Source organism: Cyprinodon tularosa, unplaced genomic scaffold, assembly GCF_016077235.1.
Source record: "Cyprinodon tularosa strain WSP-4 unplaced genomic scaffold, ASM1607723v1 ctg874, whole genome shotgun sequence".
Lineage (NCBI taxonomy): Eukaryota > Metazoa > Chordata > Actinopteri > Cyprinodontiformes > Cyprinodontidae > Cyprinodon > Cyprinodon tularosa.
In genome coordinates, this window is record NW_024039645.1 from 498,664 (window position 1) to 515,000 (window position 16,337).

At 42.7% G+C, this 16,337-nt stretch overlaps 1 protein-coding gene across 2 annotated transcripts in view; it reads right to left on the reverse strand.

Annotated features, from left to right (window-relative positions):
* Positions 1-524: 524 nt before the first annotated feature.
* The window catches only part of LOC119775511 (trinucleotide repeat-containing gene 6C protein-like), a 69,152-nt gene continuing 53,339 nt past the window's right edge, over positions 525-16,337 (reverse strand). The window contains exons 16-22 of one of the 2 annotated variants that reach the window (XM_038273499.1): positions 15,317-15,484; positions 13,805-13,996; positions 12,826-12,975; positions 10,017-10,232; positions 3,565-3,638; positions 3,352-3,491; positions 525-885 (exon numbers count right to left, since the gene is read on the reverse strand). In XM_038273499.1, coding sequence (XP_038129427.1) covers positions 537-885; positions 3,352-3,491; positions 3,565-3,638; positions 10,017-10,232; positions 12,826-12,975; positions 13,805-13,996; positions 15,317-15,484 — 1,289 coding nt within the window. In that variant the 3' untranslated portion in view covers positions 525-536. The remainder of the gene's footprint in view (positions 886-3,351; positions 3,492-3,564; positions 3,639-10,016; positions 10,233-12,825; positions 12,976-13,804; positions 13,997-15,316; positions 15,485-16,337) is intronic. The other variant, XM_038273501.1, reaches the window with a different exon arrangement.

Genomic DNA, 16,337 nt, shown 5'->3' on the forward strand with positions numbered 1-16,337 from the left:
GAATCAGGAAATCTTTTAGCAGCAGCATCAAACTGGGCAGGATGTCAAAGTGGTTGCGTTATGATGACTTCATTCTCGTAGTATTATGACTTTAATAATAAAAAAATAAACCTCTAGCCCGGCCCTAATACTCCGTCGTTTTTACACTTCTGGAAAAACTTGGTAATGAGAAAATAAAAAAAACACCCTTTGCTAGAGATTATTTTCAGATTTTTCTTTCTTAGGATGCTGTAACTGATCTCCTCTCCAGTTGACTTCTGGAGAAACACAAAAATGAGAGAAACAGGAAGTGGAGGCAGCGAGGGTTGGTGTTGGTCTTTTCCAGGGACCCTCAGCTTTCTGATTTAGGATTCACAGTTTGAAACAGTTTCTCTAAACGCTGATTATCGCCACATGATTCGCTTGGGTTTCGCTCTTGCTCCTTTTAACCTTTTTTTTTTTTTCTGTTTACAACTCTTTCTTTGCTTCCGATCCCCCGGGAGCAGGTGGAGGTGCGGGGGAGCACGGCATCACCCCCCCCCCCCCCCCCCCCCCTCCTACATGGACTCCCCGCTCAGCAGGTCTCCAGGCAGCAGGGTGTTGATAGGGGTGGGGCTCCCGATCACGCGGGCGTCCTCTCCGTTGGGCGGCCCCCACAGACTGGAGTATTGGGGCACTCCCCCCCACAGCAGATCGCTCCCGCTGGCCTTCCCTCCGCTGCCGCCGCTGCTCCACTGGCCGATGGCGTGTGACTGGGCCGCCCCGCCCATCCGATCCTGATTGCTTCCCGGGTTGGCGTGCCAGCTGGTGGTGTTGGCTCCCAGTGACTGGCCTTGTGCAAAGAAGCGGTTGATGTCCTCCTCCCCGGCGAACTCGGCCAGGATGGTGGTGTTTCCAAGGACGCACCTTAGAGAAAAAAAAACTTTGTTACTCAGAGAAAAACAAAAAAAACTAAAGACTTTCTAATGATCCGTTAAAAACACATGAAAACAGAAATACAGACTGAGCAATATGAGGGACTTTTCTGTAAATGGGAGCAGTTACAAAATTCCCTTGTATGAAAGTGCAGCTGATTGCAGCGTGACAGTTCCCCCCCCAACACACACACACACTTCATGTGACTCCATCTGGTCATAATGAAAATGCTTAAGTTCTACAAATGTGGGAAAAAACCAGGACGACAGAAGGAACCTGAGGTTTCCCTGAAGTCTTCCTTATTTTGGTTCTCTGGTAGAAACGCTTTACTCAACACAGACATGCAGCAGGAACAAAGGTGGCTGGATTTCCCCATTTTACAGTTTTGTTAAACGTGAAAACCTTCTGAAACTTTCACATTGTAATAAACCTTCAGACTGCAAGTAGCAGAGGCAGCAGAAGCAGCTAGTTTACAGGTAAAGTCAACGGTTGATGTGCATCAAGGTGCAGCAAAAGGCCCTGCAGTGCGTTTTGAGCAGCTGAAGCAGCGCGTCACGAGCTTCTGAGGCGCTTCAGAAGCAGCAGCTGCTGGAGTTGGAAAAATTTAACTTTAGCTGCTTGATGCTCCACATCAACCAATCAGAGAAGCTGATCTGGGAGCTGGCAGGGAGTCAGACACAGCACTGCTGATGCAATCTGGAGGAACCGACTGCACAGATAAGGTTTTCAGCTGTAGTTCTGTTCCAATTTACAAGAACACCGAGAACGGACAAAATCTCTGCATGTTGTTCTGGCCCCTCCCTATTTACCCAGCATGCATCAGAGCAGACTTGTCTGTTCTCCAGACTGACAGCTGTCCCAGCATGCACTGTAGCAGCTGCAGCTTCCAGGTTAGCACTCAGAGCTCAGAGCATTAAGTTAAAAGTTCTCTTTTCTGTTGCTGTGGTTCAATAAAAGTACATTTTTAAATCATTTGAAGCGAGAATATTATACTTTTAAGCGTCACTAGATGGCCCATTTACTGATTTAGTGCCTAATTAAAAAGTGGTCGTATGTTGAGAGGAGGGCGGCAACCAGATAACCTTTGAGGCTAACCACAGCCAGGGCTAACATTAGCCCTCTCTCTGCATAGCCGTGTGTGAAGCACCGTTGGCTATGATGGAGGTGTTTTGGGTTTTATTTGGCAAAATGTTGATTTGATTTGTGTTTATCTGACTGTGTTCATTATTATTCCTCCACTAAATGAAAAAAAAAGTCAGAATTTATTATTATCCAGAGACTATTAATAACAGGAGGTGAAATGCAGCTCCAGATGAGCTGAGCTTGTGGTGATGTCATCAGTACGCTTCTGTTCCAGTTGACCCAGATTTATGCTGCGTGCTCCCGTTCTCCCAGAGTCCACACTTTCCTGTGTTCTTCTCAAGAACAGACCTGGTGACGACACGAGTCCGTATTCGCGTTCTTATGTATTGCAAGACAGCCGGTGTTTTTCATAATCACAAATTTTCTTTCATTTTAACAAACTTTGCACCATTTTATGTTGTGTTATCACATCAGCCATCAAAACACCTTGCCTTCAAAGGGAGGTTGCTGTGGCTGCTTTGCAATGTTTACATTTTGACATGCTGCTATATCTGTTTTAATCGTGCTTTGGTGCTCGCTGTGTCCATAACAGGGTTTATACAGGAATGAGTAACTATATATATAAATAAATAAATAACACTGCTCCAGTTCTCTAGCATTTTCTCCGCCTTGAGCTTCTTTTCCAAACATACGGCTTTAAAATAAACCAAAAGCAATTCCTCGCAAATATATCACGATATAATATATCTGACGAAATTGTTTTTGAAAATGTATTTTTTTTTTTAAATAAAGCATTTTAAATGCCAAAATAATCACATTTAATGAATTTTAATGCCAATTAAGGCCTTAATTAAAAAAAAATTAGAATTGAATGACTTCTAATGATTTTTAATGACCAGTGGAAAAACCCTGCAGAAGATGAATTTGTTGGTTGAATGATGGAGAATCTGAACTTTCTAACGATGTCTAACATTTCTATATTGGGAAACATTTTGCTATTGGAGTTTTCATGTTTTCTGAGCTGCTAGTTGTAAACGCTTCAAAAATGGTCGCCGCAGACCGGCTGGATTTTAGGAGGTTAATTATTTTTATTAGTTTTCATCCAGACACCTGAGCTGCTTTGATGAGCTCCGACAGGTCAGTGTGAAAAGCTGTTCTTTACGTCCAGCCTGTTCCTCTGCTTGGTTTGGATCTGTTTAACAGCAAACTTACTGTTTGGTTGGTTCAATTTTTCTTTTTTTGTCACAAAGTAACAGATCTCAGCCCTATTTTATTTCATTACCTAAGAAATAAACTATTTTCATGTACGCCTTGCAATGCGATGCACCCCCGGTTGGGAATCGCTGCTCTAACAGGAGTAGTAAGGCAGCTTACATGTGCAGGGACTTCTGGGCCTTGGCCGCCTCGTCCTTGGAGCTGTAGCGCACCACGGCGTTCCCCTGAGTCAGGTTGAGGTGGAATGTGATCAAGGGGCCGTGCTGCATGCACAGAGTCCTCAGGGTGGAGCCATCAATCTGACATGGAAAAACATTTTCAGCTGCCGTGTTCAGGATCTAACACAGATGATGTGGGAGCACAGAAAGATACCTGTGGGGTGAGATTTCTCAGCACTAGCCAGCTGCTGGTCCTGTTGGGGCTGTCGGTGCTCCATGCGTTTCCCTCTGTAACACAGAGACGCAGATTCAGGTCATTCAGCCGAAAATAAGCTGGAGACATTTTATTAGTTCGGGAAGATTATGGTGGGTTCAAGTTCCGGGAATTATCAGCTCCAATTTCAAACTTTTATAGCTCTTGCAGGGAAGTTCTGGTTTCCATGTAAAGAATAAACTCTCTAGATTTCTCCTGTACATTCTGATTTACTGTAAGTGCACTACTGTGTATGTGGTATGCTTCATAAAACAGCTCTGAAAGTAGAGAACTATTCTCGCCCGGATTTTCTATGTGAAAATAATTAAGAATTGAACTCCAACAGGCAGGAATGAACTATTTAACACAGTAGAAAACTCTTATATCCTGGCAAGCAGCCTTCCAAATGTGTTTGGAATATCTGCAAAAATAGTATTTCTACAAGTGCTCATCTAGGACCAGGCCATGCCGCCGGTTTGGCATGCTTCAACATACAAACACAGTGAGACCTCTTTGGAAAAACAAACAAAAAAAACACTTAGAGGAATCAGACTAAAATATAAAAAATCTTTCAAACACACATTTTTATTGAAAAAAAAAATGAATATAAAAGCAAAAAAAACCCCAAGTCTTCAGTGAAAAATCTGACTACAAACACATGTAGTGAGTCATCTTTGAAATTTAGGTTCCACCCATATAAACCACATATAAACAGCTATTCATAGGGCGTATTTTCAAGCTTGCATGAATGATTGAAGACTAAAATTGACTTATCCAATACCAAAAACGGCCAGAAGATGGCATCTATATCTACCACTTGCACTTTCTTGATGTCCAGTTTTGCTGCTAAGCATTGCTGGAGCTCAGCGTTCAGAAGCAAGCACCTGGTGGACTAACCTGGGTGCCATTCCGAACTTAGTCCCGCCCACAACGTTTGAGGTCGGGAAGTTCGGTCTGGCATTGCTCAACAGTAGCGCGAGTATGCTCGCACAATATCTGGCGGGCCAACCAAATTGTCAGGGCGGGCTTTATACGATGATGGACAGATGATCAACAGTAACGCAATCAACCACGTCACCAAAGCGCGCTTGGGTGACAACAACAATGGCTGCCGCTGGAGAGTTGAGGTGAGTAGATTCTGCTATTAGGTCTGTTCTAGAAGATATCGACAGCAAATTAATTTTAAAAGAGGAACAGAGAAACGCGATCAAGGCTCATCTTCTTATTATAGGCGTGCAACTGCACGCTTTGATTTTTGTTGACAACAACTATGCGTCGCTTAACATACGTCACGCACTCCGTTGCTCTTATTGGTTGTAGGTCTATCCAATTGAGTGCAGAGGCATTTTTTTTCCTGGTTCGTTCGAAACATGCCCCATAATCACAGCTCTATGGAGCAGCATCAGACTCAGATTCTGACTAGAATTGAGTAGGACTACGTCAGGCTACTGGTGGACCTAACTTCCTGCACCAGCTGCCAGATGGCTGACCCCGTCTCCTCTCGCCATAACTGGCGTCATTTATCTTTCAGACCTTTATCTATGGTTGTGACATCTTCCCTAGAGTTTATGAACTGCATTGTGCCAACTCCGTGCCAATCCGTTCTCTCCATCGTCCTTCTCTCCAAACACAAAGTTTCATTTATTTATTTTTTGACTTTTTACACGTCTCTCCGTTGAATGGAGCCGTAAACGGCGCATGGTGACGTTCCGTGTAGAACTTCAGCACTGAATAACAATCTATCTGGCGACTCGAGCAAGAAACGAAAGGAGGAAATAAACACTTTCCCAAGACCCGCCTCCTTCTTCTTCTCATTGGCTAATGCTGTTAGTTTCAGAGCGCTCCAAACAAACGCAAGAGGGGAATTTGATTTTCTTTGTTTTATTTAATCAGGGTTCCTACAGCGTAAGGCAAGTTAAATTCAAGACTTTTTAAGACTTTTTAATGCCACTTGAAATAAAAATTTAAGAGCAAATTCACAAGAAACACCAGAAAAACCTTCAACGCTTTTATTGGTTCCGCTATCGGGACGGAACCAATAATTGCGAGCCTTTTTAAATTAAAAAGTAAATTTTAATGTTTTATTTAGATTACAAAAATAAATCATAATAGAAAATAATCCTATTTATGACGTTTTAAAAATTAAGACCTACGAAAGACTGATTTAAGACATTTTAATACCAATTAAGGCCTTAGTTTTATTTTGAAGAATTCAATGCCTTATAAGACTTTTTAAGATCCCGCGGGAACCCTGTTAATTACCGTCAATTTATTTTAAAGAGATAATTTTTTTACCCACAGGCAATCGCTACGAGCCGGAAGACATTCATCCCTGCATTGATGTCACTCGTGAGTTTTTACTGGTTGGAATAGGAGGGAGGAGAAGGAAGTCCAAAACTAAGAATGATTGACGCCGATTGGCTTTCTGCTGCTTCAGCCTGCCCACATCGTCCTGTAACTGGTCAATCAGGGTGTCAATCAAGCCAAGACTTCCTGTTTGAACGTGCGATAGCACCGAATGCGTTGTTTTTAGCATCTTGTAGCGGGGATTGAGTAAAAATATGGCATTGTGGTGCTGTTTTCCCTTAAAAATGAGAGTTACCCTGCAGTATTCTTGCCTTTGTGGATTTTATATGTTTGCAGCCCTCATTTTACTGAATTATCGTTTTTCTGGCTGTTTAGAGCAAACCGAGACCAAACTCAGTGGGAAATATTGGCGTTTTCCCTTTGGACCAAATAAAAGGTAATACATGAACTTTTTGAGTTTTGTGCATCTCTCACATTTCTCTCGATAAAACGAGGTTCAGCATGCTTGGTATCATTGGAAAGAGGAGAACGAGAGCTTTCTGTAGATCTATGCTATGTTGACACTGAAATACTCTTCTGTACATGCGCAGAACGTTCAAAAGGCTTGTTCACGGGCCGGTTGTTTGGAACTCAAGTAACTTTAAATGAATAGTACACCCAAAACATGATTAGCCTTCATTTTCTACTCACCCCCATGCTGAACAACACTCTGGAGTACTTTTTTGATATCTCAAATGCATCTGGAGATCTGGGAGGCTTCTTGCTGTCTGCTGACATTCAAATAATGGAGGTCTATGGCGCCCGAGGCAGAAAGGTCCATAAAAGTCCACAAAAAACGTGTCAATATTCCTCCATACTGCTCGTCCAATGTATTCCAAGTGTCCTGAGTGGGTAGCGTCCATAATTTACTCGAAACGAAGTCATTTAGAATGTTTTTAGAGCATAAACAGTAGTGTATAGGATTTCCTGAAAGCGCGTTCACGACGCTACGGAAACCGCGGCAGACCAAACCAGACGAAAGTGCGCATTCAGCTCGGCAAAGAACTCATGCTCTTCCTCAACACTGAAGTCCTCAGACATTTTTCTTTCGTTGTTTCTTTCTTTGCACAGGTAAACAGCACATTTCTTCTTCTACGCTTGCATTATTGGCAGAGCAGACGCTGAATGCGCACTTTCATCTGGTTTGGTCTGCCGCAGTTTCCGTAGGCTCGTGAACTCGCAGGCGCGCGCTTTCAGGAAATCCTATACACTACTGTTTATGCTCTAAAAACATTCTAAATGACTTCGTTTTGAGTAAATTATGGACGCTACCCACTCAGGACACTTGGAATACATTGGACGAGCAGTATGGAGGAATATTGACACGTTTTTTGTGGACTTTTATGGACCTTTCTGCCTCGGGCGCCATAGACCTCCATTATTTGAATGTCAGCAGACAGCAAGAAGCCTCCCAGATCTCCAGATGCATTTGAGATATCGAAAAAGTACTCCAGAGTGTTGTTCAGCATGGGGGTGAGTAGAAAATGAAGGCTAATCATGTTTTGGGTGTACTATTCCTTTAAGAGGTTAAATGACTTTTAGCATGAGGTGAAGTTAACAGAGGAAACTTGGGCTCACAGAAACCGCCACGCTTCAGTACCTAGCTCCTGTCTGCACTATAAGCACACATGTTTTCCTCTTTCATGTCAAGCTGAGGTCACGCACACACACAGCTGGTAAACCCCAAACTGTCAGTTTAACAGGGTGTGTTTTGGTGACATTTCCAACTCAAGTGATGCGAGAATCAAACTGAACACAGTCACCACCTCTGCAGTGCAACATGTGTTGGATGGGTGTGGTACAGATCAACCAGAGCGCAACACATGCAGCTATCTGTGCTGACGGGCTGGAAGGAAATCTGTCAAAGCTCAGATGAGGTCTGTTCAAACTTAAAAAGGAAAAAAAAAAAACTTGTGTTCAATTGATTCTGCTGTTAAAACAAACTTAATAGGGCAGACTATTTTATATATACATAAAAAAAAAATCTACATTTCCTCCCTAGAAATGTAAAATTTGGGAAAATAGAAACATTTTGACTGAAAAGACCAAAATCTGATCAGTTTGTGGAATTTTTCTGTCCTGGATAGTTTAACGGGGGAGAAAAAAAAAAAAAAAAAAAAAAAAAAAAAAAAACAGTTAATAAGTGGAGGCTACAGAGCAAGAATACATATTAAAGTAACGTCATCAATTTATTTTAGCTTTTAAACAGTTAAAACTAGGGATGCACGATATAATCGGCCCCCTATCGGTATCGGCTTTAAAACTGAATATCGGACATCGGCCACCCCACCGATATTTAACCCGATATTTGATCAGCTCCTGAGTTTCTAAAGTCTATATATATATATATATATTAATAATATATATATACTTCTTCTTCTTCCTCAAAAACTTATTTTTTACAGACTTAAAAACTTCTAAAGACTAGGGAAAAAATATTGATCCATTAAAATATCCCAATATCTTCATATGCTGATATATTGCTATTTAAAAACACCATATCAATGTCTTTTACTAATGAAATATTGCTATATGTCATCGTTATGCTACGAAATCCCCCGAAAATTCACAAAATTTGTGCATTGTGATTTCTGTCTACTTTTAAGGCTAGGCTTAAAACTTTCCTTTTTGATAAAGCTTCTAGTTAGAGTGGCTCAGGTTATCCTGAGCTATCTCTATAGTTCTGCTGCTATAGGCTTAGACTGCTGGAGGACATAGGGACCCCTTTTTCATCATTCTGCTTCATTCTCTCTCTGTTCTCCCACTCTGCAGAATCTGTTAGTTCAATCTCTAACGTTCTGCTCTCTCTGCTTTTTCTCATAGTAGCTTCATCTGGTCTGTTCCTGTTTGGCTGTGACTCCATCCTGCAGAGAAATATCAGCTGTGCTGCTGCCATCAACACCTTTGTTTCTAGATGTTGGAGCTTGTCCTGTTTTTCAGTGTAGTCCTGTTTCTCTGTGTTTCCTGGATGGGGCCGCCTTTTACAGTTGCTTTTTGTAAAACTTTTTGTAGAAATTATGTTCAGCTGTACCTTACATCTGATTACAGTTTATTTTATTTAGCACTTGCTTATATTTTGTGGTTATATTATATCACTTCATTAGGCATATTTTAATGTCCTGTGTTTTTTCTATGTCTGCTTCTGTCTCCTTGAACCCCAGTGGGCCTTAGCAGATGGCCTCTCACACTGAGCCTGGTTCTGCTGGAGGTTTCTTCCTGTTCAAAGGGAGTTTTTCCTCTCCACTGTCGCTACAAGCATGCCTAGTGTGAGGGATTGCTGAAGAGTCAATGAGTCGATGCAATCAGCTGGTTTTCCTTAGATAGAAAACTTTGAATCAATCTGACTGGATGATCTGGTGAACTGGAAAGTGACCTGAGATGACATGATGTGAATTGGAGCTATAGAAATAAACTGAATAATATTTATTAGGAAAGATATAATCCGATACAAAGATAAAATCCGATTATCTTTTAGTTAACTTTGTAAACTAACTTTAACCATTTCCAATAAAAAGTTCTTACTTCTGGCATCAAAGCAACTTTAAAGGTGTAACAGCCGCCTAAAAAGCTGGAGTGAGAAGTTTAGTGTCCTAATGCGACTAAAACTCAGAGCCTTTACGATTTGAAAATTGCGTTTTGCTAAATTGCAATTATATTGCAAATGCAATTAATTGCCCCGCCGTAGGGAGTGGCGAGCAGACCCACTCGTCAAGGCGGATGTAAGCAGATTTTGAGATAAAAAATGCCACTTCACTAATATTAGGTGAATCATAAAACCAATAATCAACCGCAGGGTTTGATTTGATCTAAACGAGCCTCTTCCTTCTTTAACAGAAGAGACTTGGTTAGTAGAAGCAAAGTAAGGAGGGGCCTGGCTTCCCAAACAGGAGCTGTCTGGTTCTGAAAGGGCTAGAAAAAGAGCAGGTTGTAGCTGCCTGGGATCTAACGGCGTTTGGTTGGATTACAGCAGGAGAAAGCTAAAAAAGAAGGAAGACCTCAGCCAACAAGGTGCAGAAACATTTCCGGGTTGCAGTCGTCTTAGTTTCACGGAGCCGCTCTGTGCTCACCTGAGGAGTAGGCGGCGCTCCAGCCTTGAGCCAGCCCCAAAGAGTTCCCGCCCCAGGTGGAGGAGGGTTTGGTGCTGGTGAGACCGGGCGGCGGCCGGGACGGGGCGGCGGTGCTGCGCGGCCCCTGAGGAACTTTCCACAACTCATGGGACAGAGAAGCTTGGTTCTGAGCGATGGGCCCCGGGGACCAGGTGGACTTCATTTCAGTCAGTTTCCCTTCAGAGAAAAGAAGTTCATTTGTTAGGAAATCTGGAGGAAGTCAGATTAGAGACAAGAAAACAAAAAGGGGTTAGCAACTAAATACATTCTAATGAACTATTGGAAAAATAATGTCTGTTCTGTAAAATTTAGGAGAACATTATAACTATAAATGTGGCTTTTTTTTTAACTCATGCATTGGGCAAACCCCAATAACATGCATGTGCTGTTCCACTGAAAATCATTGAAACTTCTCTGATTATCTTGCCTTTTTAAAGCTCTGATCTCATACAGCACAATGGTTTCACATTTAGTACAAACGAAAGTGAGGAGAAGAGCCCACAGAGTGTTTTTTACGCTGCAGCAGGGTGTGGCACTGATTCAGGGAGCAGATAGGTGAGGCTCGCTGCGCTGTGGTTTTTATTCTCTAGCAAAGATTGTTTCCAATCACAGCAAGATTTCTAAACCAAACTGTTAAAGCCTGAAAAGACCGGCTGTGTAGAACTTTTTAATCTGAGATCTGATTTTTTTCCATGTCACACTGACTATAGAGAGGCTCTGACTGGGCAGGGTTAGCAGATCTGTGCAGATTTGCAGATTAAAACAATTTCCCACATTTGACTTGGACAGATTATGAAAAGTTATTAAATTGAATAAAAAAAAAGCGGCTCATTCTATAAAACAAAGCCTCACTTAACTAGTCTGTGCAGCATCTTAGACGAGAACAGATAGAAAACGTTCATCTATTAAAAACATAATGAGATCTACGTCTGAAGAAAAGAAAAATGCAGCAATAAAACGCAGTGGGACGGTTTCTATGGCGACTGAGGCAGAGAGGTGATTCTCAGAGATCTGGGAGGTTTTTCCTTATTTTTTCCATAAAGAGGTGAGAGGGATACGCTGCCCTTATCTACTCCGTCTATCCCTCCTTATTTTGGTTTCTGTGAGGCTCAAAGAGGATCACTACTTTATCCATTTTCAGTTTTCCTGAACAATCATGGGGAAAGTTTTCTATTTTAATGTTTCATTTGTTGTTTTCGCACCAGTCTGTCCTGCAGGGGGGGATTTACCATTAGGCAATACTCAGCTGTTGCCTAGGGCCCCAAGTTCCTGGGGGCCCCATAAACCTCTGTTTACATGTGTGGTTAATACAACTATTCCTTATTAGTGCACATTAATAATGTTTTTGATAAAAATCCTTTCACTAAAATGCCATCAGAACGCTGATAATTGTGTCTTAGGGCCCCAACCCCCCCAATGTCCACCATATTGGATCAGTCCATTTGCTGCACATGTTCAGAAAGGTCCAAACAGACAGCAGCAAACCATTTGAAAACAAACGATGCAAAGAGCAGTGTTGCCAACTTAGCGCTTTAGTCGCTATATTTAGCCACTTTTCAGACCCCTCTAGCACTTTGATTTCTAAAAAGCTCCTAGCGCCAAATCTAGAGACTTTTTTCTGCTACTGGAGACTTTGGAGACAACATCTAAAAGCAGCGAACTCTGCTCTCCAGAGCGAGTAGATTGGTAACCCCGCCTCCTGCTCTCCTCTATCTTGTCTGCTGTCATGATTCATGCAGCTATTATTTCATCCAAATGAAAAATGGAGAACAGATAAGCAGATCATGGCTTGTCTACAGTGAAAAGAAGGACTGGGTTATTTACTTGCTTTTGGAAACACAGGAAGGAGCAATCAGCTAAGTGAGCTTAGTGCTTGGAAAAAATCTTTCATTCCTTTAGAGACAGCATGAAAAGTCAGCTGAGTACAAAACATAGAGAGGAAAACAAGAAGAAAATGGACAAGAAGAGAGGGACACAACCTAGAACAGATAATGGATGTCTATTCTATTAACATTTCTCTATCTGGAGAATGGGGCTGTTTTATATGTTATCTTTTCAATTCAGAGGGCCACCTTCCTGTCTTTGCCTAGGGCCCCAACTTTCCTAAATCCGCCCCTGCTGTCCTGCTTACTATATAAGCGAAGTAAAACTTTAAACTGACTCTTTCCGTGTGATTAACATATTTTATTTTGTATTTTCCTCCACAGCGGACGTGTTTTACTTTGTAACCGCGTCTCTCTTCCTGTCAGACCCAGTAAATTGCTGCTGAATTGCTGCGTAGTCCGACTAAAACAGACCCGGGCTCTATCTCAGTGGGAGCTTCGCTGCCCCCTGCAGGAAGTCATCCCTATTGACGTTCAATAAATGCTAAAACGCCACAACCTCTAAGATACAATTTTCTGTTGGATCAGACGCAAAATCTGATTGTGTTCTGGTCTTTATAGGTAAGAGGAAAACACATGTTAGGGGTTTTTAAAAGGCTTAGAGGAAAGGAGACTAATACTGGATGAGGACCTGTGATGCCTCCTTCACAGGACAACAGACTGATAGAGCTAGATTGGCCATTTGGCAGTGGAGAAGCTGTGGAGGAGGCTGCATTGTAGTGGAGATCACAGCGTTGTGAGCAAACAACAAGAGAAAATCATTGGGATGCATGAAGATAGGAAGGATGTTGAAACCTGGAGTGTAATGAAAGCAAATCAGAATAAAGCGGCCACTGCGCAGCCATACTGCAGCTTCTGAGCCAACTATCTGCAGCTTTGCTCTGTACCTCCGTTACGGTCCCGCAGCAGGTAGCGGTTGACGTCGTGGATGTTGGTGTTGATGGTGGGACCGCTGGGGACGCTGCCGGGGGTCATGTTGGGGTCATTCTCAGGGTCAATGTTCTGAAGGCCCTTCCATGGGACTCCTGGGCAGAACTCTGAGGAAACAGCAAAGAATGATTATAAAGAATTGAGACGTCAGAACAAAAACGATGTTCATAATGACTGCAGACCCAGACAGCTTCCAGGAAAGGACATAACGTATAAAGTTATCTGGAATGAGCTGATTTTAAGCTTTAAATGCAGAATTTTCTCTCTTCAGTGCTGCACATCTAAATGCTACCAAGCTCTGCTTAAAAACGACACCATTCAACGTGTTCAGTCATCTGAATCATGGCAACTGTAAACAGGCGGAAATCGAAGGCAAACACGCTTTTACTCCGTTTGTTTTCTCCAACAGTCTGTCGACTCACAACAGGGCAACCAGTATTTGGAGCGTTGAGGCTTTAACCCCTTCACCCCGGCGGGCCGGAACAGAACCCAACTGACACCTGCTCATGTTTATCTATTTATAGAAATGGCCAAAACACAGTCACATGGTGTTTCATCCACACACCTTTCAAATAGGGCTTTAAAATTTCTAAAACATGTTTCATAATAATTTTTTTTACAAATACTTTATGTTTTATAGCTGTGTAATCAATAAAATTAGATTAAAAATTCCATCTGACGTGTGTGACTCTGTGGGAGTAATGCAACAACAGGTAGTCGTTTTGGCCCCGCCCCCTAATGGCCGCCATCATCGGAAACTAGAGGCTCAGACCTTTCCAAGGAGGGGTCGGAGGTCATTGTGCGACCATTTCAGGTGATGTAACCTGCACGCTAATCTTGCTCTGTTATTATTATTTTCTTTTCAGTTTGGTGATATTATGGGTTAATTTCAATAAAAAGACGGCTAAGCTCTAGTTGCGTGTATTTGCTCCTCACCTGGAGGCCAGTTGATATTGGCCCCATTTGAGATCTTTTCATTTGGGCTCTTTCCTTGGCCCCAGCTGTCGGGGGGCACCAGGGGACTGCTGGGGGACTCTGAGTTGGAGATTAGATTGTAAGGGCTGTACGAGTCCTCCATCTGGGGGGGCTTCCCAGGCGGTCCGATGGTGGAGGCAGCAGACATGGCACCTTGATGGATGGAGAGGTGATTCAGTGAAAAGATTCAGAAGCTTTTATAACCGTTATTAAAGAAAATATCAGCTTCACATTCGGATTTTAAATTAAACTTCCAAAACTGAGAGAGATAACAAGTAATTTTACCTGCTTCAAGTCACTGATCTCCTGCAGTATAACAAGGTACACATACTTTTCCCAGCATGTTTTATAATAGTGTAACATTGCACTTCCTTTGAAAGTACAAAATACCCAAGTTCCTGGGGGCCCCATAAAACTCTGCTTACATGTATGGTTAATGCAACTATTCCTTATTTGTGCTCATTAATTATGTTTTTGATAAAAATCCTTTTGGTAAAATGCCATCCGAACACTGATAATATTGTGTCTTTAAGCAACTGAAGCTGCGTCTGAAGGCGCTTCAGAAGCAGCAGCTGCTGGAGTTGGAAAAATGTAACTTTAGCTGCTGGAAGTGCCTCATCAACCAATCAGAGAAGCTGATCTGGGAGCTGGCAGGGAGTCAGACACAGCACTGCTGATGCAGAGCGCTACTTAAAATGTAGAAACCTGCCGGCTGAATATGTTGGCTTTTATTATCCTGCTGCCTGCAGTTTGGATTACGTACGAGGAAAACGCCTTCCATCCGCCGTGAACAGTAGGGGAAAACCCCGAAAAAGGCAACCGGGCCTGAGGCAGCTGCTGCTGGGGTGTCACAGCGCACCGCTAATATGTGGGGGTCTGAGCGGCTCAGACAGAAATAATCTTTGAAGGCAGGATGGTAATCTGGATGAACTGACTGCACAGAGGAAGTTTTCAGGAAGACTTTCTCACTTAAAAACATATTTTAACTACTTTATTCCCACTGATCACAGCAAATATAGCTGCCATTGTTCCAGGCAGAGAAAGGATAGAGTAGCTCCGCCCACCGTGCGTCAAACCCATGCACAGCATATTATTTGATAAAACCACACCGCTCCAACAGTAACTCTGCATTTATTGTCTTCTGGGTCGTTTTGTCTGGAGATGCATTGCGCAGCTGATGACGAATTCCCGAAGCCGTATAGCTGAGAGTAAGATAAATGATGCTAAGTACTGGAGGATAACCTATAAGACGCTGCATAAGCCTTTACTGGGGAGGAGAATAAGTGAACCCCAGAGCTGCAATAAAAAAACGACCAATCAAAGTCAAAAGCTACATCAGATCAAATCCCTGAGGCAGGAATTTAAAATAAACTGTCCTAATTTTAACCCTGACATTTAAATCTATTCTGCACCCTGTCGGTCTCTGCTGTACGCAAACAGAGCAACATGCGCGTCTTATTTATTTTAACGTACCATGCTTATTATTAAAGTTATTCTCCAGATTTGAAGAGTTGCCAGAGAGGTTGTCCATGGAGTTGGTGTGTGTCCACTGGGACAAGCGAGACTGGGGCTGGGGGGGCTCCTTCAGGGACAAGCCTCCAACGTCCATGCCGTTTACATTCATGTTTGGATTCAGTCCAGCTGCAGAGGAAACACAAACAACCTTCGATTATAGCAATGTGACAGCTTGTCGACGCGTCTTTGCCAAAATCTAAGAAATTTTTCAGTTTAAAGTAAGATGACAGCAATTTTTATCTAAGCAGATTTATTAGTCGTTCTTTTAATTAATCCCCGTCTACTTTTAAGGGTAGATTTAAAACTTTCCTTTTTGATAAAGCTTCTAGTTAGAGTGGCTCAGGTTATCCTGAGCTATCTCTATAGTTCTGCTGCTATAGGCTTAGACTGCTGGAGGACATAGGGACCCCTTTTTCATCATTCTGCTTCATTCTATCTCTATTCTCCCTCTCTGCAGAATCTGTTAGTTCAATCTCTAACGTTCTGCTCTCTCTGCTTTTTCTCATAGTAGCTTCATCTGGTCTGTTCCTGTTTGGCTGTGACTCCATCCTGGAGAGAAATATCAGCTGTGCTGCTGCCATCAACACCTTCGTTTCTAGATGTTGGAGATCTGTCTGTTTTCCAGTGTAGTCCTGTTTCTCTGACTGTGACTAACTGGATGTGCTCTCTTCATCCTCTGACATGGGAGCTGGCTCGGAGCTCGTCTGCCTGGCTGTGTGTTTCCTGGACGGGGCCGCCTGTGGAGCTGGTTGACAGTTGCCTTTTGTATCTATGCTTCTTTTTCTATGTCTGCTTCTGTCTCCTTGAACCCCAGTGGGCCTCAGCAGATGGCCGCTCACACTGAGCCTGGTTCTGCTGGAGGTTTCTTCCTGTTCAAAGGGAGTTTTTCCTCCCCACTGTCGCTACAAGCATGCTTAGTGTGAGGGATTGCTGAAGAGTCAATGAGTCAATGCAATCAGCTGGTTTTCCTTAGATAGAA